The 24,104-nt window shown below is 37.2% G+C and overlaps 3 protein-coding genes across 3 annotated transcripts; 1 reads left to right on the top strand and 2 right to left on the bottom strand.

Annotated features, from left to right (window-relative positions):
- Window positions 1-2: 2 nt before the first annotated feature.
- Window positions 3-3,839, bottom strand: LOC132202597 (receptor-type tyrosine-protein phosphatase S-like; the record flags this gene model as incomplete). The annotated part of the gene is made up of 5 exons (XM_059629601.1): window positions 3,830-3,839; window positions 1,716-2,158; window positions 911-1,195; window positions 693-851; window positions 3-299 (listed from the first exon to the last, which is right to left on the bottom strand). Coding segments are annotated over exons 1-5 (1,194 nt in total), but the record flags the coding sequence as incomplete, so codon positions are not given.
- A 10,483-nt stretch (window positions 3,840-14,322) lies between these two features.
- LOC132202378 (homeobox protein MSX-3) lies at window positions 14,323-22,681 on the top strand. Its single transcript, XM_059629250.1, has 4 exons — window positions 14,323-14,626; window positions 20,728-20,921; window positions 21,995-22,131; window positions 22,182-22,681. Exons 1-4 carry the CDS (start codon window positions 14,425-14,427, stop codon window positions 22,420-22,422), a joined length of 774 nt encoding a protein of 257 aa, XP_059485233.1. The 5' UTR covers window positions 14,323-14,424; the 3' UTR covers window positions 22,423-22,681.
- Window positions 22,529-24,036, bottom strand: LOC132202377 (cyclin-H). The gene is made up of 6 exons (XM_059629249.1): window positions 23,781-24,036; window positions 23,530-23,726; window positions 23,239-23,440; window positions 22,953-23,184; window positions 22,790-22,901; window positions 22,529-22,728 (listed from the first exon to the last, which is right to left on the bottom strand). The coding sequence occupies exons 1-6, from the start codon at window positions 23,895-23,897 to the stop codon at window positions 22,581-22,583; spliced, it is 1,008 nt and encodes a 335-aa protein (XP_059485232.1). The 5' UTR covers window positions 23,898-24,036; the 3' UTR covers window positions 22,529-22,580.
- Between the last annotated feature and the right edge of the window lie 68 nt (window positions 24,037-24,104).

Here is a 24,104-nt window from a genome sequence, read left to right as displayed (position 1 = left end):
ATTTCCTTGAGTTTGGTGAGCATGACGATGATGGTCGAGTTGTGCTCCCACAGCATGCGCCAAAGGTCCTCAGAGGTGTGGGCCAGAGGTCCTTGCGTCGCAATGTACGCAGCGCGGTACTTGTATCCGTCGATGAAACTGGCGTTGATGTAGTCCGAGCCTTCCATGCCCCTGATCGGCTGCAGACACACTCGGGTGGCCTCGTAAGGCAGAATGTGGACGAGCCTGTTTTTGGGCTTGTTGCACATCATGTTGGCAGTCACAAAACGCGTCCCGTCCGCCAGCAAGTTGTTTAATTTCTAAAAATAAAAAAATAAATAAAAAATGAAAACACTTTCATTCAAATAATTTATCACAATAAAAAACTATTTTATTAAATCATTCCATTTTTTTTAAGATTTTCCTCAAAAATTACATAAAAGATATTAAATATTTATTAAAACTGTTTTTCCTCATCAATTTCCCCTAAAATCAAATTTAAGCTTTATTTCCAAGACTATTAGTTAATTCATTTTATCAATTTAAGAAATATTAAGAAAATAATAGACATAATAATAAATGTATCAAAGTTCTTGTCTGTAATCTTTTCTTAACTTCCACACATCATTGAAAATTTATTTTTTTAGTCCTTAAATTAGTTAAATTACATTAATTTAATTTAAATTAACTTAGATTTAGTCATTTTTTTTTACCTTAAATTCAAGCTCCATTCCTGTGGGTTGATCAGGTGCGATTGGAGCTATGAGCAGTTTTTGCAAGTGAGAGTGCAGACTTCGGGCGGGAACTTCAGAGTTGCCGCAAATGAAGTGCTCAAGCAGAGCGTCGTGAATAAAAATATACTGGTCTTCAGTCTGGAAAAAAGCAAATTAAGAAATTTGTCCATAAAAATTTTACATTTTTCAAAACCAACCTGGACCATGTAGTTCCGTTGAGCTCGGAGACATGTCACGTGCCCGTAAATGTCAATGGACTTTTCGTGTTTCATTCTCTCGATCATGGAGTCGATGACGATGAAGCATCCCATCCTGCCGACGCCGGCACTGCAGTGGACGATGATGGGGCCCGCGTCAGACGAATTCAGGGCTTTGACTCGTTTGAGGAAAATCAAGAAAGGCGCCGGATGTTCTGGTACTCCGTGGTCAGGCCATGCTGTGAATTGCATCTGGCGCACTTCTCTCCGTTCGGAACTGCCAACCTGGTCCGACGAAGAATACATTTTTAAATATTTTAAATTGGTGTTTTATTATTAATTTATTTACAGTTAAAAACAGAAATTTGTAAAAAAATAAATATTGATGAAATTTTAAAAATGTTCTCAAAATATCTAATAAAAAACAGAAAGGAAAAAAAATAAATTTTTTTAGAAAATTTAAGCAACATGTAAGTTTGATTGGTATTTTAGCTTAGTGTTTTAATTATTAATAAAAAAAATAATTTTCAAATAATATTTATACAATATATAACATATAAATCAGATATGAATTAAAAAAAAATTCATCACAAAATTTGTATAAAACTCATTTAAAATATATAAAAAAAAACCTATTTTATTTAAAAAAAAAAGATAAAACTATCGTTTCTGAATAATTTTCAAATGAAGAACAAGAATATTTAAAAAAAATATTAACTAAGTAAATAACAGATGGACAAATTTAAAAATATAATTTGATTTTACAAAATTTAATACAAATTTGTTGTTGCAGATTTGTACTGACCTTGGTTAAAGTAAAGCTTCTGATGCTGAAGGCGGCCAGATGTTGGGTATCCTTGACCGCAACTGTGATGGGACCGTAGGTTTCGGAGCCCCTGGTGGGCCAGTACTGGTCGCACTTGATCCTCGCCCTCTCCTCCAGCCTCGTCATCATCACAATGGAGGAGCTCTTCGTCTCCCAGACCATCCTCCAGAAGGCGGCAAACGTATCCGCTAAAGGTCCTTGCGTCGCAATGTAAGCGTTTGGCTTCCGGTAGCCGTCGCAAAAGTTGGCGTTGATGTAGTCCGAGCCCGGAACGCCGTGCTCGGACTGCAGGACGACGCGACTGTGATCGTAGGCGATGACGTTGGCATAACGGTTTTTTGGTTTGTTCACCTCCAGACTAGAGTTGTCCCATGTGAATTGCTGGCCTGGCTCAATTAATTGAAAAGGAAAGATTTTTTTTTCTTTTTAGGAAAATACAACAGTATTCAAAATCTATTTTGCTAAAGCTGTTACTTAGTTTTATTTAAAATTTAAACCAATTAAATCTAACATTTTATTTAAAGTTTAAGACTTTTCACAATAAAAAAAATCGATGAAAAAATTTACAAGTGGCTCTTTAGGGGAGCCGTGGCTCCTCGGAAGAGCCGTTGCTCTTTGAGAGAGCCGTGGCTCCTCTGGAGAGCCGTGGCTCCTCTGGAGAGCCGTAACTCCTCTGGAGAGCCGTGGCTCCTCTGGAGAGCCGTGGCTCCTCTGGAGAGCCGGCTCCTCAGGAGCGCCGGCTCCTCAGGAGAGCCGTGGCTCCTCAGGAGAGCCGTGGCTCCTCAGGAGAGCCGTGGCTCCTCAGGAGAGCCGTGGCTCCTCAGGAGAGCCGTGGCTCCTCAGGAGAGCCGTGGCTCCTCAGGAGAGCCGTGGCTCCTCAGGAGAGCCGTGGCTCCTCAGGAGAGCCGTGGCTCCTCAGGAGAGCCGTGGCTCCTCAGGAGAGCCGTGGCTCCTCAGGAGAGCCGTGGCTCCTCAGGAGAGCCGTGGCTCCTCAGGAGAGCCGTGGCTCCTCAGGAGAGCCGTGGCTCCTCAGGAGAGCCGTGGCTCCTCAGGAGAGCCGTGGCTCCTCAGGAGAGCCGTGGCTCCTCAGGAGAGCCGTGGCTCCTCAGGAGAGCCGTGGCTCCTCAGGAGAGCCGTGGCTCCTCAGGAGAGCCGTGGCTCCTCAGGAGAGCCGTGGCTCCTCAGGAGAGCCGTGGCTCCTCAGGAGAGCCGTGGCTCCTCAGGAGAGCCGTGGCTCCTCTGGAGAGCCGTGGCTCCTCTGGAGCGCCGGCTCCCCAGGAGCGCCGGCTCCCCAGGAGCGCCGGCTCCCCAGGAGCGCCGGCTCCCCAGGAGCGCCGGCTCCCCAGGAGCGCCGGCTCCCCAGGAGCGCCGGCTCCCCAGGAGCGCCGGCTCCCCAGGAGCGCCGGCTCCCCAGGAGCGCCGGCTCCCCAGGAGCGCCGGCTCCTCAGGAGCGCCGGCTCCCCAGGAGCGCCGGCTCCCCAGGAGCGCCGGCTCCCCAGGAGCGCCGGCTCCCCAGGAGGGCCGGCTCCCCAGGAGCGCCGGCTCCCCAGGAGCGCCGGCTCCCCAGGAGCGCCGGCTCCCCAGGAGCGCCGGCTCCCCAGGAGCGCCGGCTCCCCAGGAGCGCCGGCTCCCCAGGAGCGCCGGCTCCTCAGGAGCGCCGGCTCCTCAGGAGCGCCGGCTCCCCAGGAGCGCCGGCTCCCCAGGAGCGCCGGCTCCTCAGGAGCGCCGGCTCCTCAGGAGCGCCGGCTCCCCAGGAGCGCCGGCTCCCCAGGAGCGCCGGCTCCCCAGGAGCCTTAAACTGCCAAATTTGTAATAAATCCAGGCATCTGCGGCAACTATCTGATTGAACTTGAGTTCAAGTTGCTCTGCCAGAGCTTCAGACCAAAATTAAGGCATTTTGCCGAATGCTTAACATAGAAAAACATAATTTAAATACATAATGATTCCTATAAAATGTTTTTCGTCATTGAAAAACGACAAATTATTTTATTTTTGCGTCTATTTAAATAAAAATAAACATAATAATAATAAGTATTTCATATTGTCACATATAAATGTGAAGGAATAAAAAATACTGCAAATTAATTTTTCACCTATAGACATCCCAATAATATCAAATTATACTATTATCATTATTTATTATATAATTTATTTCTCAATAATTTTTCATGCATTAAATTAAAAAATTTCCTAAAAATAATTTCCTTGCCTTTATTTTACAAATACTAGAGTCAAATCAGCTGTTCCTTTTATTGGCTTTGGTTAAGAACTGCACAAATTCAGGTGCAACCTGCGTTCATTATCTGCATCATTAGGCCAGACTTAATAAGGGGCCCTGCTGCCCCACGCGGCCGCAAAAAGACAAAGGGAGATGCACATGTAGAGATAATGGCCCAGATCACACACACACAATAAAAGGCTGCAGCTGGAGAAGAGTTTTGAAAAGTCACTGCTGCCGTTTGTCCATATTTCAAAAGTGCTCGGGTGTACGGCAGGGACGGGTAGTGCGTGGCCGCCGCCATGTTGCCCTCTGGCCATACTCTCGTATACACGGGGCCCGAGCAGAAGCTCTACAGCTTATAATTACTGGGTTGTAACTCGTCATTAATAATCTGTGTGTTCTCAGCCGGGCCAGCCAGCAGCAGTCCCTTTGCCATCAGCAGCAGCCAAGCACTTTTGTGCGCGGCTCTAGTTTTTTCTTTAACATATGAAAATGTATACATATTTCCGACGCGGCGTGTATATTTATGAGTATGTGCGACTTTCTGGGAAGCCTTTAAAACTATATTAAGGCGCGGAATCAGCAGAAGCTAGCATGGGCAGGGCCAAAATATTTGTACTGTGGTTTGTGCGCGGCGAGGGTTGTCATTAATCACTGCCGGGAAAGTTTGAGAATCGCATAAGTTTCCTAACAGCTTCTGAGAACGAGAGATTAATTACTGAAGAGAGCAGCCTTATATGTGCCGTGAAACGAACACAAAAACCAATGCTGCAAGGTGGAACTGAAGGTCAAACGAAAAGGTCATGTCAAAACTGAGGGCACCAAAATAAAATTTGAAAAGCTATCAAATTTGGAAAATTTAATAGGAAATTAATTGTGCTCACATTTTGTTTTATGAAAAATTATTTGTTTAAAAAAAAATTTCGTGGATATTTTAGTTGCACAAATTTTAAAAGTAATTCCAAATTAATTCTAATGAACTCCTATCTTTACAAAAATATATAATATGTAATTATTTGCATTTGATAGTTTTCTTTTAATTATGGAGACGGAGACGCATTTATGAATTATTTTATGCGCATTAAATATTAATTTGTTTTAAGTTATTAATGGCAAAATTTATTGAAGAGTATTACAAAATGAATGTTTTTTTTTAAATTGTCGTCAACTATAAATTTAAGCTTCATGTGGGCAGTGATTAATAGATCAATAAACAACTAATTTAAGTGTCACAAACTGAATCGTCCAGGGCTCCGAGCGTATTTCAAGGTCATTAAAACAGCTGATTTTTGACTCCAAGGAATCAATGGAAGATTTAAAAACTAAATCCTTCATTTCCCACAACCTTTTTTATAACGAAAATGATGACATAAAAATAATAATAAATAACGCTTGAATTGGAATTGCTTTACGTAATAAGCATTGTTCTTTTCTCTGCAAGGCAAAGACTCAGTCTGACGATAAAATAATGCGAGACAAAACGTACCTCATTTTATACTAGTTATCTGCGTATAGGCCAGGTGTGTAGCGCGGGTGGCCTGCTCCCTTCCACGGGAGGTAAGTGGGAGAAAGATCGGCCGCGGCGGCGAGTGTCATAGACGAGTGTCGAAAACAATCAGCCGGCATCGCCGTGATTAATGTCCAGTCCGCATGCAAACGCCGATCGGCCATCGATTTTGGTCCGAGACGGTTTCGTTGACATGCATGACATCTTGGTCAGGGTGTGGTGCAGAAAACGAGCGGCGAATCACTTCAACATTCGGGGCGCGCGTATTGAAAGGGAAATTGTGCTGATCGAGTGCTTGCTTTTCACAAACTGAACTGTGTCCGTCAAACCCATCAACATCATCGCTTTCTGCCTCCTATTATCCCTTCTTCTAACATAATTTTTCTATATTATATCTTTTTTATATGTAATCGCCGCTTTAATATACCCTCTCTTGAATATTATAGCTTTGGAAAGAAGTCGACGCCATGTAATGAGTATAATTTCTAAATGACTATGTAATACCGCAATTTTCTTTCCCCTTCCTTTTCGTGGCCGCCGCCGCTGTTTTATCATATTATATAATTTGAGCCTTCGAGAGCAGCAGCTCTCTTCGAATGTTGGCTCGAAAGATGCTCCTCTCCACCAGCCAAGCATCAGTAATCGGCTATTATTATAAAATAAACGCTCGGCCCATCCGAGGCTGGAAAACGCTCGGGCGCTGCTGCATGAAATCGATTTGGAAATTATCTCATCGTTATTCTCCGCCTGATATTTTTCATCTCCCTCGCCCTTCACTGTTAATGACCACCGAGCATATTTCATTTCTTTTAATGTGCCAAAATTAACATTGAATGATTACAACAAAATATCAGACTTGCAATTATTCCTTCATTGAAATTATGTATATGAAATCTCGTTTAGAGAAAACTTCGAATTTCATATTCAGTGCTGCGCAGTAGACAAAAAAAATATACGCTCCAGGAAATTTTGAGTAATTTCTTTTGGAAAATTGAAACGGAAACTGGAATATGATGTACGCATTGCAAACATGGACACGCGTAAAAAAAATTGAAAACCCAAGAAAAAACACAGGACATGAGTAATTAACAAATTGACGATGTTAAATTTCTTCCATAATCATGAGGGGTCAAAAAAGCAAAATTTTTTAGTTCTGTTTATCTTTCAATAATTTTATATTTTAATACATATTATATGTTTGGGTTTTTTCAAAACTTTGGTGATTTTTTTCGCTAAAAAAGATCAAAATTTTTCCCAAGTTGACTGTAACATGAGCCACTAGTGGGTAGATTGATTGATCATGTTCTGTAAAAATTTTGATGAATTTAATAATTTATTTCTTAAATTGTTCTGATAATTGCATTAAATTATTATCATTTTAAAAACTTTCAAGGAGAGTTAAATTCCAAGAATTGCAGTAAGAATGAAAATTTAATCCAGAGAATGAAATTTGCAGTTCCGTTTACAAGTTTCAATATTAAATCAATCGCCCATTGCAACTTGCAAACACAAATACAAAATTTGATGTGTTTCCAAATGTCACTATCTTCATGATATACAAGCAAAAAAATAAATCCACCAAAAAGTAGATTTTCCGCTTGTTATCAATAAAAGCGCCACTGGCAGCATTTTTAACATGTAATGCAAGCAAGAACACGACTCCATGTGAGAATAATGGCCGAGATCTCGTGCCAGGGCCAACTCCGCATATAAAATGAGTACATTTTTGTGGTGTAGGGAGAGATTATCGGAGAGGCGAACCGCCGAATTCTAAATACGGGCCATGTAAATCCACTCATGAGCGTTTGTAACACACAAACACGTGAGCAGCCGTTGCCGCCGCCGCCGCCGCTGGGATAATATGGAAATGCGGCGTGGCCGGGCGGAAGGAAATTATTTTTCCACACACACCCTTGCCTTGCCCGCACCACGTGGATTATTTGCAGCCTCGCTTCCCATTCTGGCTGGCGCCACTAATGCCGTATATTTCGAGGCGGATCTCTAATGAGGCATAAGCGGTGACGGCGCGGGATGAAATATCAGTAGCGCTTCCAAACACATATGACACGTTATTTCCACCCCAAATTAAAAGTAACAAAATAAAGAAACAAACTCTTTTCCTAATAACTTTGTGCTGTATTAAAAAAAGTAAATATTATGAATGTGTATATAAAAATAATAGAAAAATGATGCATCAGTTTTGAGAGCAAAAATTACATTGTGTCTAAAAATTGAAAAAATTCATAAAAAATGTTTATTTTGTAAGCACCATTATAGCTATTTAAATGATCTTATTTTGATATTTTAATATATTGTAAAATAAAAACTCAATATAATAATTCCTTCTTATTTTTACATTCATTATTTATGCTTATATTACATATTATATAATTTTACATTTTTTATTATTTGTTAAAATTAAATTAGTTTTTTTTTTGTGTACAATAAAGATCCTAAATATTAATTCATATACCTTCATATTTTTCTTTTAAATAAAGTTCTCTTATTATATATTATTTTTTAGGTGTATTCAAAGTGGTTATTTAAATCAGAATTGAATAAAAGATACTTTTCATTGATGCAAAATATTGAAAAATTCTTAAAATTTGACTGTGAAGGTGTGAAAATTTTATCGGAAACATGAACAATACCATGGAAATAGTGAGAAATAGTTATTTCAATGTTGTCATATAAATGATAGTTCATTTAATTTTAATGTAATTGAAAATATGGATTATGTTAAAGCAAAATTAATAATGTAGAATAAAATGCACTGTTAAAAGTCTAATGTGTAAGAACTAAGAGCTTCTAAGTGAAACAATTAGTCTGATAAGCACCAGTCGATAATTTCTTCAGAAATTGGCTGGACTTAAAATGAAATAAATTAAAAAAAAAATAAAAATAAACTTTTTCCTTTCAAATACCGATAAACTTTTGTAATTAATTCTTTTTACACTATACAAAATACATCACAACTCTTGAGAAGTGGTTTGGTAACTGAATTCACCTGCTAGGAAAGTGTCTCGGCAAAAGAGGGAGACAAATAAATCAAGCGAAAGCGCAAATTATCCACTCAAAACTTTTGTGAATGGGCGCCGGCGGTTTTCTTCTTCTGGATATAAGGAAAAGCGTGGATGAATTCGGGCGCGTAATGTGTCAGGTCATATCCGGTGCATCGTCTCTTTTTCTTTTTGTTCTTTTTAGAATCGAAAGCCGGCGGGCCAGAAGATGAAATAATGACACTGCACGGTAGCTGCAGGCCTGTTATTAGGCGGGCGCTCGGGCGGCCCGAGTGGCGGCGACCGCGGCCCCGTCTGCCGCTACACCTCGCCTAGAGCCAACCGGCCCGTATAATTAGCGGGGCTGCGTTGGTGCCGGCGATGCACTCGGCGCCACCGAGGACCCTCTTCAAAAAGCTTTCTGGAGCACACACGAAATATCTTCCGAATGGAAGAAAGAAACCGAGCAGAGAAAAAAAAGAGATGACACTCACAACTCGCATAGAGAGAATTCATATTTCCAAGGCAGTAAGGTTGCTCCTGGCTTGGGAAGTGAAAAACAATATAAATTTTTAGTTTATCAATAAAAAAAATGATGATATTATATCAAAATTAATTCTATTATTTGAATACAAATGCTAATGTTGATATTTTTTACTAGGAATTTTTCTCTCGTAAATTGCTTCGTCCATGAATTTCAATTTTTAATTACTCAAAAACATTTAACTTTTTGAATTGAAACGTACCTGTCGCGTGTGCAAACGGTTGAAAATGTTGTTACAACAACAAAATAACATATTTATTGTAATTGCGCTAAAAATTTTATGCTCTCTATTTAATATCTTATTTACACCTGGTAACATTTTTCACTACCCCTGGTGGGCGCGAACACAAGAGAATAAGCATTGCACCAGTTCCATCGACGAAAGTTGCAAGTAATGCTGGTGCCCTTTATTAATGCGATCGTAATTATACTTCTTTGTGCATAAATGCTACTTATGTGTATATGTGCCCTGAAAGAGGCTTTTTGTGTGGAGCCGCGCGGCGATGCTACTTTTGTGCTCTGATGAGAAAGTGCTTCTGTGCGCTGTTTATTCACTGGGCCCAAAATCCTCTCAAGCTATATATAATATTTCTCTCTCACACTCTTCCATAAGTGAAAAATTTTAAGGATAATATGCACCTGCCCCAACTTGCATAAAAATTAACCTTTTAACCAGGGACGTATTTATGAGAGTGCATTCTTTGAGTGTATAATTATATTAAAACATTTCTTTTCAAAGGGGTGTTCTATCCCTTTTTCATAAAAACAATTCTCTTGGAAGTAAAAAAAAAATGATAGGGAAAAGTTTAAACATATTTGTTGCAAATTTTGAAATTAAAAAAAAAAATTATACTTAAGAGTCGATATTTGGTTTTTGCGTGCGAGAAAAGTAAACGCAATAAATTCACGCCCGCGCGTGCTTGTTGAAAAGTCAATGTCGCTCCCTAATCAAAAATAAAACAAATGCGCGTCCTTGCTTCTGCTATGGCAAACAGATATCACAATCACTCTGTGTCACGTGTGAATTAAGGTCGCATGTCACTGCCAATATATTTAAACCAATAAGCACGAACTCTATGCAAATCACTCTAGCAACTGCATCTCTCCTATTTTTCAAATTCTATTCTATTAAATATATTACTATCTATTATTATATTTACTATTTATTATTATATATTACTATTTATTATTATATATTAATATCTATTATTATATATTACTATCTATTATTATATATTACTATTTATTATTATATATTGCTATTTATAATTATATATATTATTATTTATTATTATATATACTATCTATTATTATATAATGCTATCTATTATTATATGTTACTATCTATTATTATATATTACTATTTATTATTATATATACCATCTATTATTATATATTACTATTTATTATTATATATTACTATTTATAATTATATATATTATTATTTATAATTATATATATTATTATTTATTATTATATATACTATCTATTATTATATAATGCTATCTATTATTATATGTTACTATCTATTATTATATATTACTATTTATTATTATATATACCATCTATTATTATATATTACTATTTATTATTATATATACCATCTATTATTATATATTACTATATATTATTATCCATTATTATATATTACTATTTATTATTATATATTACTATCTATTATTATATATTACTATCTCCCCAGGAGCGCCGGCTCCCCAGGAGCGCCGGCTCCCCAGGAGCGCCGGCTCCCCAGGAGCGCCGGCTCCCCAGGAGCGCCGGCTCCCCAGGAGCGCCGGCTCCCCAGGAGCGCCGGCTCCCCAGGAGCGCCGGCTCCCCAGGAGCGCCGGCTCCCCAGGAGCGCCGGCTCCCCAGGAGCGCCGGCTCCCCAGGAGCGCCGGCTCCCCAGGAGCGCCGGCTCCCCAGGAGCGCCGGCTCCCCAGGAGCGCCGGCTCCTCAGGAGCTAACAACAAATTTGTAATAAATCCAGGCATCTGCGGCAACTATCTGATTGAGTTCAAGTTGCTCTGCCAGAGCTTCAGACCCAAAATTAAGGCATTATGCCGAATGCTTAACATAGAAAAACATAATTTAAATTATTTTTTTATTCCTATAACATGTTTTTCGTCATTGAAAAACGACAAATTATTTTATTTTTGCGTCTATTTAAATAAAAATAAACATAATTTACGAGGAAAATATAAAAGCATTATTTGCATAAAAAAATAGCAATTAATTTAATTTAAAAAAAATCAATTCTGTTTTCGCTCCGTCATCAAATATCAGTAGCCAGCTGAAGATTTTACTAAGAGATAATAATTCCCAGGGAGGTGCTTCGGTAAAAGATGAAATGATTTAATTTTTATTTATGTCAGTGCCCACGAATGTTCACAGTTGCGAGGGCAGTGTTTAAAATGTCGCCGTGAGCTTTTCTCCGAGCTGAGCAGCCGCGCGCACCAGAGGATATATTACACCGGCAAAGGTTCTCTGATAACAATTAAATCCAGCTTGTTTTTTTTTCTACGCGATCGTGCTTTGCCCAGCAGGGTAACTTTTTCAGCAGTGAGAGTGCTACTCGGTTTTCATTTCGGTTCCATTCCCACAGGCGACACTGAAATTGGTTGCTACCGATTGTCATTGCTGTTGGGAAAGTGCTTCTGAATAATCACATTCTGCTTTCGGCTGTTTATCTCACAAGCGCCGAGGGAACGAGGGGATTAACAAGCACGCCGGCATTTGCATATGGCCATTTATTAGCCCGATAATTATTGGTCTTTTATTAAATAACTGCTTTGGAATTGCAAGGTGTGGGTTTAGTTTAATCATACAAGAGTGGTGTGTGACGACTCAATATAACATATTGTTTATTCACTTCACGACATGCAAATTTCGAAATTGGAGATAATTTAATATTTTTGCGATACAATAAATTTCAATTTTCACTCTTTTTGTCTTGTAAGTTTCAGCAAAATTCTTGCCAAAGCCGTTTTATCCAGCAATTAATGCATTTTTCTCAATTATGCTTTCAAAAATTGAATGTAAACAATATGTGGATGAATTAATCGATATTAGAAGGTGGATTTGATAACAGATTCCTGTGCCACATACAAGAATCAATGTTAATTTCTGTGCCGACAACAATGGTTGCATGGTTTGTCCAATCCACTTTTCCATATCCTGAGAATATCAAATGAAGTACAATAATAAATAATAATGTTATAATTTAATTTATTAAATATGCCATTAATTTTATAAATCCCGCATAACTTATGAAACACATTAAAAATAATTTATTATACTTTTTAGAAAATTATACATGTTTAAATTTGATTTTTAACATTTTTTTTTTCAAATATATTATAATGGATCAAAACTCGCAAAATACGGAGTATTGATTTAAGAAATGTTTAATGTGCTAATTAGTAAAACAATAATAATTATAAATCATCAGAATCAACATTAGTATTAAGGTATTATGTTGAAAAATTTGTTATTTTTGCTTCTATATGCGTTCTCTCATTTATTCCAATATATGTTATTTAAAGATTATACAGAAAAATAAATATGACCAACTGTTACCAATTTTCAAGTCTCATCAGAGGTGCCTTATACATGGGCACTGGTTGGCACTTAAAATTATCATTCTTTCGAATTATAGAATCTTTATAAATAAAAAAATTCGCAAATTAAAATTAAAATTATAACAAAAAGTAAATAATGATTTTGCGTTCTTAGAAAAAATTATCTGATCACTTTACGCAGTTTTACTTTTCGATTCACTCAGTTTCCAGGGAGCAGGGCAGTGCCGTACAGCAAAAAAAATGAAATTTATTATTTTATTACGCAGGGGGTGCGATATGGGCGTGCCGCGTGGCCACACCCTTCACCCCTGGCGATTATTAATTCATAAAGGGCATGCATGCCACCCGCCGCGTATACTCTCTCGCACCGACACACACCCCCTTGAAATATTGATGTACGTGTGAAACAGACATATTCAATCATTCTTTTCATTTGATTATGGCGCAAAATGGGAAAACAAATAAAAATTATGCGCCAGCCGTTCCGACAAGCCACGCCATGGACTTCCGATAGTTATAAAAACGTGGTTGGTGCGATTGAATCTGTGGAGGTGATAAAAGTTAATAATAACAATTTAAAATCAATTATAATTTATTATCATTTAAAGTGACGTTTCCAAAATCAAATGACTTCACAATATATAATTATAAACATTTGACTGATTTTTAGATTTCTTATTTATTATTGCACTTAACGAAAAACTTTTTGGAATGAAAAGTCAATATCTATTTCTGAACAGATGTTGTTAATTGTATTACGATTTTTGTATGTTGTACACACGTGTTTAATAAAACATTTGATGAGGATGGATTGAAAAGTCAAACAAAGTAATTTTGTGCTTTTTTTATAAAAATTTGTAGATTAGCTAACAAATAACTAGAAAGCTTTTTATTTTAAAGATTTTATTAATTGATTATTATTACAATTTAAAACCTATTTAGCTCTAATTTTCAATTAGCACCAATGTATGGAAGAAAATAACATTTTATTAAACGTGCCAGAAGGAATAAAAGCGAAAACACTCATTATAAATGAAATCGAGATAGCGTGATGTAAGTAAAAGCGAGTGGAAAATGATGGCGTAAAATCCACCTGTTACCTGGAAGGCGAGCGGGCGAGACGCAGTTGGTCGGGAATCCTGCAGAGGTCCGTAGGGCCGAGGTCAACCGCCCGATGACCCTTTTCTCTAACAGCACACACCGCACCATCTATTTTCAGCTTCACCAAACCCGCTATATCATGGAAATTCATTTATAAATGGAAACATTTATAGAGTTTTACACACTCATGAGCGGATTGGAATCAAAAATAATAATAATAACAACTTAAGGCATTGAAGGAGACATATGAGAAAACATGTATAAAACCCTATGTATGATTTTCCGTTGATTTTTTAGTAATTAAATTTATGAAAAAATAAGACCTTCTCTTAAAATAATCATTTAGTTTTAAAAAAAATTATCATTTGATGTAGTTGCAAATATAAGAAAAAAAATTATTCTGAAAATTTTGACGTAAATGTTAAGTGAAACATCTAAATTTAAAAAAGATTTTGTGCACGCTTAAAGTACAGAAACTTATTATCTAACAAAAATAAAATTAACGCGCAGAGTCAAGTCCGTAGATCTTTAACATGTGTGCAGAGCGAGATGTGCGACAAAGATAGGGATCCTCCTCAAGGATGTCCCATTGGTTAATTTTGGGTGGTGGACCCGCAGTTAGGGGTGTGATGCGAGACACCGCAGTCGCTCTTCTCTCGCAGTTGCGTTTTCTACGCCGCTCAAAGTTGAGCGAAATTATTTGCCTATAGCAAAGTGCAGGTCGCGTCGTAAGGGAAAATGTCCAGCAACAGGGACTCTTTCAGCATCGCCCACCTGTTGGCCAGGCCGCAACCACCGGTGTGTCCAGCCGATTCGACCGGTCACCGACCTCTGCCGTTCCTGACCCAAGGTCATCTTGTGCAGACGAGGACCATGGTGCCCTTGGAGGACGCGCACGGCGTCGACTCGACGTCACCTGGGATCGGAGTAGATTCAGAAGGTTTGTTTTTGTATACAATTTTAATTTAGTTGATTAAGAATATTTGATTTTTTTTCTTATAATTAAGCCTTCTATATTATTTAACAAGTTCGATTCTTGTTTAGTTAAGTCACGAATAATTATAATTAAAAAATGAAAATAATCCAAAACCTTTCTCTCAATCATTTGCTTTTAATTGTAATTAAAAGAAAAAAATGCAGGCACAGTCATATGGTTCTAAAAGCAGATAAATGAAAATAAAAATTTAAAAGTAATAATCAAGGCAGATTTTAGAATTAAAAACATTAAAAATGATTTTTTTTTTCAAGAATCCAAGAAGCCTTTTGGTTTTTAGCAATTTTTACTGGTTTCCATCATTTTTATTCATAATTATGAGGTTAATTTTTACACCATAAATATTTAATTACAAAGTAAAATAAAAATGAAGCCTTTTCTGCATATTTTTGTGCTTGCAATAAACTTAAAATTTAGGATTGGAACTTAAATAAGTGTCATGCGTAGGCTTAACATTCATCTCTCGTTTTCCTCTTTCACCCGGGGTGAAAATACATTGTGACATTGTGAGAGAAACTGTTTTGACACACCTCACTCACTTAGCGCTTAAGGGGCATCATTAGGGGTTGGCACACGCCTTCTGTCTCCACATAATTACCGAGAAATATTTTTAAAAGTGGAGCAATTTCACGCTTTACAAAGATGGCTAGAAAAATGTATGAAATTCTCTTTCACAGTCAAATTTTTAAATAACTGACTTTTTCCTTAAACCAAAAACAATAATATGATTTTTAACATTTTTTAATTGGACCGAAAAAATACAGAATAAAATTTGTCGTGACTTAATTGAAATTTAATTTTCCCAGGCTTATTAGCTCTGCTTTGATCTCTTGAATAATTAAATAATTACTTATTAATTTGCGCATCCAATAATCACACGATGACAAATCGGTCAACAATATTGTTCAAGCTGCGTGCAATTGGCGTCGATGGCAAAATTTAGCAACGCCAACAAATGAATATATATAATTAACATCTCGAACGGTCGCCTCTGCAGGAATCTTAATTAGTAAGTGCTAATTGCATTACTAATCTTAATTGCGCGAATACTAATTAAAACGAGCACCAACTGTTTGTCGCTTCTTGATCGAGAGAGAGTTTGTTGGACGCTCGCACGTGCCGAGATGGACCAAGATTTCTTTTGATCTGGTGCCATGCAAAGAACAAAACGCGAAGACGATTCTCGCGGATCGTCAGATTTCATTTGAGGTATACGAGCGGATGTCGCTTAGCCTATAATTAATTACAAGCAGTAAAGCAGCAAGGAAACGGGAAAAATATTAAGCAAATAATTTCATCTAACACAAAACTAGTATTAAATGTATGAAAAAAATATCAATTTGTGATAAAAATTTAACACATTTAACATTTTAAAATGATATATCATGTTTTTAAAAAATATATTTATTGTAAATTATAAAAAATTTACATTTTAATCATATTTTGCACATCATTGCAAATATTATTTATTTTATTATTTTTTTTAATTAACAATTTATAATAAAATATAAATTACCAGATTTGTATAAAAAGCACTTTAGCACTGCATTAATTCATGTCCTACATGGAACATACTCTTCTTTTGATGTGTTGAAAATTAATTTGTCATTATGTGTATAACTCAATTTCATATATTTTTTTCCCTATATTAATGTTTATCCCTCTTGAGAGAGGCACCAGCGGCAGCACACATGCCTGCTTAATCGCACCTTAAAAAGCATTGAAACGTTTAGAAATGTAACTCCTGAAAAAATACGAATTAGACTTGATTCTGCCACACTTTGATTACTGCGACATTGTTTACTGTAACTTAACTGCCGCGCAAATTAATAAACTGCAAGTACTGCAAAATCATTTAATTAGGTAAATTTTCGATGTTAAGAAAGGCCAAAATTTATCGCCCCTGTATAAAAAATGCGAAATTCTGAAAATTGCGGATAGAATAAATTAAAAATGTTATTGCAAACACACAAAATTCTGTATAAAAATTGCCCAGAGTATTTGAACGTTTATGTAACAACAATGTACGACGTTAACTTGCTTGGGCGCACAAGAGCGCATCGAATGAAACTGCTCGCACCGTTTGTTAGCGTGGAGGTGCCGGAAAACTGTTTTCAAGTACAATGTTATAGGCTCTGGAATGCATTACCGTCAAATCTGTGTTTAAATGAAAATGTTAATTTTTTCAAAGCAGTTCTGAAAAAACAGTATCTTGAGCAATATTAATGTTTTCTTTCTCCCTTGTTTTAAAATTTTCGTTTCTTTGTCATTATATTTGGATGAGTTCATGTATATGGGGCATAGTTGCCCTCATTTGAACCCAATAAACATTCATTTGAAACTAAACTATAAATTACAAGATATTTTCTATCAAAAGCAGTTTAGCACTGCATTAATTCGTGTCCTACATGGAACTTGTTCTTCTTTGGGTTCATTGTGAATTAATTTGTCATTATGTGTATAACTCAATTTCATATAATACATATCATTTAATTTTCATTCATTTGTTCCTAAAAATTTAACAAATTTAATGCAATTTTTACATAAAAAAGATCCATAAGATTTTTCGAACATTTAAAATCATGGTCGATTTAATTGTGACCCGTGATGTGAGAAAATTAATTACCAATTCGGAAAGAGCACTGGCCGCGATTCGCTGTTTAGGGGCCATAAATCGCACGCTAATTAATCTAATTAGGTGTGCTATTATTGGAGAGTTAAGGGGCGAGCTAACACGGATAATTACAAAATTTTAAACGAGAGACGAGTGACGGACGAACACAAGCATTTAAGCTGGGCGTATCGTTAGCTGAGTAAACGCGAGCGTGCCAAGAAGTTTGAAGGGACGCGATGAGAGCTATGAATCACGGGCTAATTGCTCATCCTGCCGCGAGACCATCCACTGCGCGCGAGAGAGTGACAAACGGCGTGAAATGATCGCTGCCTGCGCCCGCTAATTCTTATAAATAATGTCGGCTGCGTGTTGCGCGCCGCTGAAAAAACCGCCCTCAAAGAGATTCCGCCTAGAGAAAACTTCACTTGCTGCTGCAAAGTGTAAATCAGCTCGGCATTCCGAACTGAATTTTATTTTCGAATCGGCTCGGAATCTTTGTTGTTATCTCCAATTAGTCCGAGTGGAATTCAAAACTTTTTCAGACGCGAGCTCCTTTCTCCTTTGACTCGGTGAATGTGAATAGAGTTAATTGGGGTGCTTCTCTTTTACTAATGCGTTCGCCCCAAACACTCTGCTCTAATTATATTAACGGATATAATAGAGTCTGCTTTACAATTTACTGTGAAAATCACGACTTTAAAAAAAAAATCACAATTTTTAAAACACTATAAATTTATATTATACGTTAAAATTAATTATTGTTCTCAACATGAGATACCATAATTTTGTCGAAAGGCTCGCTACTTTTGAAAATTTTCTAGGGTGGTTCAGAAGGTCTATTAAATTTTCGATCCCAATTTCATTATTGAGTTAATTTTTTTGGACAATCACCACATAATGTATTATGTAAAAATTAAAAAATGCAAATCAGACAATCACGGTCCTGGTGCATTACTTTCACTTCTCCAAATTAATGCAAATTACGTGAGATTTTATAATTGACCCTTTGAGATTTGATAATAGGCTAATAGCAATTTGCTGAATTTATTATTCAGTTTATTGCATAGAGCCTCTATAATTTTAAAAATACAGCCATAAGCTTTATTTTTCCCTCATTATTGAGTAAAGTAATCGTCATTAAATATTTTAATGTGAGTTTGGAAGAATATGTTAGAAATCCTGAACTCTGGCAAATGGAGCAGGGCACTGTTATAAAAATTTTGAATTTATGCTTTCAATTTGAAAAGAAATATTGATAAAGCACTATTCTTATGGTGTTAATAAAAAAAATTGCCTTTTTCCAAAGCTATAAAAAAAAATTATTTTCCTATCAATGATTTTCTCAGGAATACGTGAGTCTATAATTTCTTAATTTTACCCAATTAATCCAATTAAAAAAAATTTATAAGAAATTCATGCGATTTCTTCTCAATGATAGGTTTTCTAGTTTTCGTTTACGAATTATAATTTTTGGAAGGAGGTATCTCGATTTGGGCATAGATGCACCAACAAAAGTAGAAATAAAGTTATTAGCAGATATTAATAATTTTTTTTTAGGAAACTTTTAATTTTTACTTATTTTATTTGATAAGTATTATTGTGTTGATTATTTTAAGATTAGTATTTTTTTAAATTTTTTTATATTATTGCTCAAAATGTATCTCTCAAGGCTAAAAAATTACGCAAAAATTTTTTAATAATTATTTAAAGAAAAAATCAAACGCTTTGTGTCAGTTCAAAACATTATGTTTAATATGTTTATGCATAATTAAGTCTCTTGCGTAATTTGTGAAGCAATTTGGTGTAACAAAAGTGTCAACTTCGTATTATTGCAAAACAGCAAAGATCAGTCACAAGATGCTGTGAATGTGTATATACGAGATGCGGATCTTGCGCTAGCAGTCCTAAAACCTTCTGTTTCTAATAAATTTTAGAGCTCTTTAAGAAGTCTTTTAATCATCAAGAATCCAATTAGGAGCTCGTATGGTTTTCTCTTTGAGTTTAATTTGGTGCTTATAGCAATGAAGCAAGACAGACACTCTGGCGAGATTTATGATGTCCCCTGTGTAGTTTATTCTTGTTGTTTTATTAGAAGCGGCACCGCGCCAACAGACTTGACATCTGCAAGCAAAGCAACATGCCTCTCTGCTCCTCCAAATCTGGGGGACGCGATGTGCGCCGGCTCTATTTTTTCACAGGCGGCGATCACTTGTTGATTAATTGCCTCTTGCGGGCTATCACTTTCATTCAGTAAACTGAATATCCTTTTTCAAAAAAGGTGACACTTGAGCCCAACGGCTCTTCAGAATAGATAAAATTTGCTAATGAATTATAAAAAAAACGTACAGAAATAAAACTAAACTTAAAATTTTAAAACGGTTCAACGAATTGGATATTTATTTTTACTAAAATATCTTCATAAATTTTTTTTCCATTGCCACGGGGGTGTTAGGAAAACTTTGTCACGCTTAGTAAATTTAAAATTATGCTCCCGCGCACAGTCCTCCTTTGATGAGGGTGTGCATAAATCTGGCGACTTTTTTGCGCGGCGTCGCACAATCTGGTGCGTGCCCTTTTTTCGGCAGGCGTTAGAATAGTCGCGGACCATTACCGTTTATTAGACTAACATGTCGTCTACACGTCGTATAAAAGTCACAACACGCGCAGACGCTCGTCGCTAATTGATGCGCGCCAGAGGTGAATAATTTCGGCCCACGAACTTCAATTAAAACACACGCGGACCAAGAAAATGAGCATCGCCGCGGCCACCACTGATATTTCGTTTACTCGCTTGACATTTAAGTGCCGCGATGTGTCTTGGTAATTGGGGTGTCGCTCCCGAGGACGCGAAATTTGTCGGCGCGTTAAGAAAAATTATTGACAATTTTAAACTTCAACTGCCGCAGTGAAATTGGGTTATGAAGTGCTTCAGAAAAAGAGTTTATTTCTGTTCTGGACTGCTCTGGGAGATGAAAGGGGTAAAATTTTAAAGATGTGAATAAAAAATGACAAGACCGTAAATTTAGAATAGTTATAATTATAATAAGATAATAAAACAATTACGATTTAATTTGAGAAATTGATTTGCTTGAACATTATGAAAAATATTATTATTTTTGTCCTTTTTTTATAGCAACTAAGCAATGCAGATTCTAGTAACATATAGAAATTAAATTTATTCAATCATAAAATATTTATTTTCATGAATTGCAACACTCACAATATTAATGGAATGTTGAGAGAAAATGAATTGTTTTAAGTTATTTTAAATATTTGCAAATGTGTTAAAACTCGAGCAAATTTCTTTGTAGATTATGGATGAAAAATATAGCATATAAAAATAAAACTTATTGTTTGTTCTTAATATGATCTAGAAAAATAATTTTATATAAAGAAAAAATGAATCTAAATAATAATAAATCCTCATTTCTAGAGAGTTGTGCTGCCGAAGATGAGGGAATGTCATCACCGCTGGGAAAAGAAGCGGATGAGCGCAAAAAGAGGCCGCGAACCGCCTTCACAGCCACGCAAATTAAAGCACTTGAAGCCGAATTTGAGCGCAACAAGTACTTGTCCGTGTCAAAAAGACTGCATTTGTCAAGAACCCTGCACCTCACCGAAACACAGGTAATTCCTAAAACGCATATCCTTATTTTTCCTGAGGTGTAAATTTTAAGAAAGTGTCAAGACTCGTTTTGTCTCCATGCGTGAATGTTTCTCAATGACGAGGGTTGATGTATGGTGTGTCGAGACAAATAGAAAAATAAACGGGGGCTGGAGCAAGTGCGGCGTAGTCTAGGTGGCGCCGAATTTGACGCCCGTGGCTGCGAAGATAAAATTCTCGCGGCTCATTAAGTGGCGCTTCCTTCCGCCGCGCTAATGAGGGCGGGTGGCACCTCTAATGAATTGCATCGCTGCAAGATTATTTATCTCCTCCGCTCGTCAGTCCACCAAAGCTGGCACCGAACGTTTCCTTGTTTAAATTACGCTTATTTAGCAAAAGGCAAGCAAAACCAGAGCTATTAAATAAAATACGAATGAGCTTTCATTTGAGATTTGAGCTCAAACAAGTTACCTTAAATAAAAAACCACATGTTTCAGCAGAGAGACCAAACAGTAAGAAAGCCAATTAAATTAATTTAAATTTGCTAAATTACTGTTTTGCCACTCTCAAAAAATTCCATTTGTGAAAATTAAATGAATTTAAATTTGCATTATAATTATTTTCTTTTATTTGAAACTCATTGAAGTACAACTTCAACTTAGAAAATTTTACAAAGCAATTTGCAATGTGGTGCACGGCAAGATAAAATCAAAGTCTTTCACTTCATTTTTGAAAGTCATTAATACTAAGGATGCGATTTTTTTACTCGGCCAGGTGGTACTAGGTTTAAATTTGCATTATTACTGTTTTTCTTTTGCCACTCTCAAAAAAGCTGAAACATGTCATGCGGTTTTTGCTTCATAACATGTTTGAGCTCGAATGAAATATTTTCTCTGCCGTTTGCCTTTTGCTAAATAAGCATTATTTAAACAAAGAAACGTTTGGTGCCAGCTTTGAAGGACTGACAAGCGGAGGAGACAAATAATCTTGCAGCGATGGTCTAAATTTGATGAAACAAATTAATTTTATAAATTATAGAAATTTAGGAAAAAAATTATGTAATTAATCCAAATAAATCAATTTTACTTTTTTCCAGATAAAAATTTGGTTTCAAAACAGACGCACTAAATGGAAAAGAAAGTACACAAATGACCTGGAACTAGTCGCCCAACAATACTACACAGCCCTAGGAGTGGCCGCACCAAGACCTTTGTTCCTCGGAGACAGACTTTGGTAAATAAATTCAATGATTTCAAAATTTTTATTCAAATTATAATAAATAGGTTCTTCAATTACCCGCCTGTGCCGAGTGGAACTTATCTGCCCTCAGGTCAGGTCATGCCCCCCACCCAGCCGCATCCCATGGGCTACCTACATCCACCGGCGGGACCACCACCACCTGGAATGCTCCAAGAACACTTCATGATGGGCAACCCCCCGTCACAGGTGCCACCTTTTTTGCAAAGGTTCGATTTGGACTTCAGTGGACACAACACGCCCAGCAGCAGTCGAGACCAAAGCTGAATTGACAATTTAATATTTTCATGTGTGCCTTTCTACAAAATTAATTTATTTTAATTTTTAAACATTGTGTGAAGTATTTTCTTTGTAACAAACAAATTATCAAGAATTCGTCTATAAAGAATAATTTATTTGCAAATTTTGAATTTTGTTATCATTCATCATGGTGAACTGACAGACCTGCTGAGTTCCGAAGCGTAAAAGTCCTCATCCCCAAATTTCAAATCAACTCCGACGCCCATGGTTGGGTAGTTTGCGCCGTACATTTCATCTTCCTCCTGCAGTGCTTGGTGCTGCTTCTGCTTGTATCTAATAATTGTAAAAGGATTTAAATCAAATATAAAAGCCACATTTGAAATGGGATTCTCACATTTCACTGTCGGGATTATTTTCCTGGTTTCGGCACTTCTCCAGCCGTTTCTCCAGAGCTCTGATTATTTCTTTCGGTGTCGTCTCCATTGATTTGATCATCGAACGAACCTCTGCCAGAATAATGTTAGTAAAAGGGAATTTAAACTAATTTTTTAGATTACTTCGAACAGCTTCAACGAGGGAGGTCAGTCTTTCGGTGCCGGACGACCCGAGCAGCGTTTGTGTCACGTAGTTGTCCAGATTTTCACCAATTTTGCTTGCAGAATGGAGAATGGCAGCCAAAGCTAATTGAGATGGGGCCACCAGCAAGGGGGCCGAGGTGAGGAAAGCCTTGTCGAGAAAGTCCTCGATGCCGGGCCGCAGTCTTTCGGGGTTCACCATTTGACTTCTTGTCTGCAATTTAAGAAAATAAGCAACTTTTTGACACATTTCAATGAAAATCCTTACTTTAATGTCGATCAGCAAACCTTCGATGGGTCTGAAGGGATTGTGGATGGTGAGGTTGTAGTTGAGGACTTGCATGAGGAGCAGTTCGTTGTTGAGAATTATGTCCATGGCTTTGCTTTGGTTCCCTCGGACGTTGCTGACAAACTGGTTGATCGACACGTTGAACTCGTCCACTTTGCACGCCAGATAAACACAAGTGACCCTAAAAAGTGAAAGTAAAATTTTAGAAATTTTGTGAATTCCAAGGAAAAGTATTGAAAATTTTCAGATTATTTTAAGATTATTTCGTACAGAATTTCTTTGGGATGGTAGTCCATAACGGAATGGATGAGGTAAAATCTCTTGAAATAGTGAAACGCGGTGCCCGCGACTGATTTTGGCATGATTGGCTCAAAACGCCGGCAAAAGTCCCGCAACTGGAGCTCGTACTGTCTCAGCAAAATTTTCTCGTCGTTGGCACTCAAGAAGAATTCGCTCCGTTCTTCTTCCTGTGAATAATATTAGATTGATAAATTAAAATAAAAAAATTAATCTCATTTTACCTTCATGTGGGCGCCGTGCTTTTCGATGAACTTGGCATTCGCCTCGCATCTCGCCTTCAGAAGTTCCGACTCGTCAGCGTAGAGCCAGAATTTTTTCTGCGTGCTGGTCGTGAACATTTTCTTAGCCTTTGACCAAAACCTGCAGAATTATTAAACTTTCCAGCGTTCGCAATTTTTTCCAGACTCAAAGAAAGTCTCAAATCCTGCACCGGTCGACAGGTGACCGGTGTTGTTTTCGTTCTTTGTTTTGATCTGGGGCCGCCTCCAGCAGCGGCAGAGCCATCTGTAGTGAAATTTTAATGTTAAAGTATTTAGAAAAAATGT

Source organism: Neocloeon triangulifer, unplaced genomic scaffold (genome assembly GCF_031216515.1).
Source record: "Neocloeon triangulifer isolate White Clay Creek 2 clone unplaced genomic scaffold, ASM3121651v1 ptg000015l, whole genome shotgun sequence".
Lineage (NCBI taxonomy): Eukaryota > Metazoa > Arthropoda > Insecta > Ephemeroptera > Baetidae > Neocloeon > Neocloeon triangulifer.
Note: the sequence above shows the minus strand (reverse complement) of the source record. Positions and strands in the feature narration are given on the sequence as shown.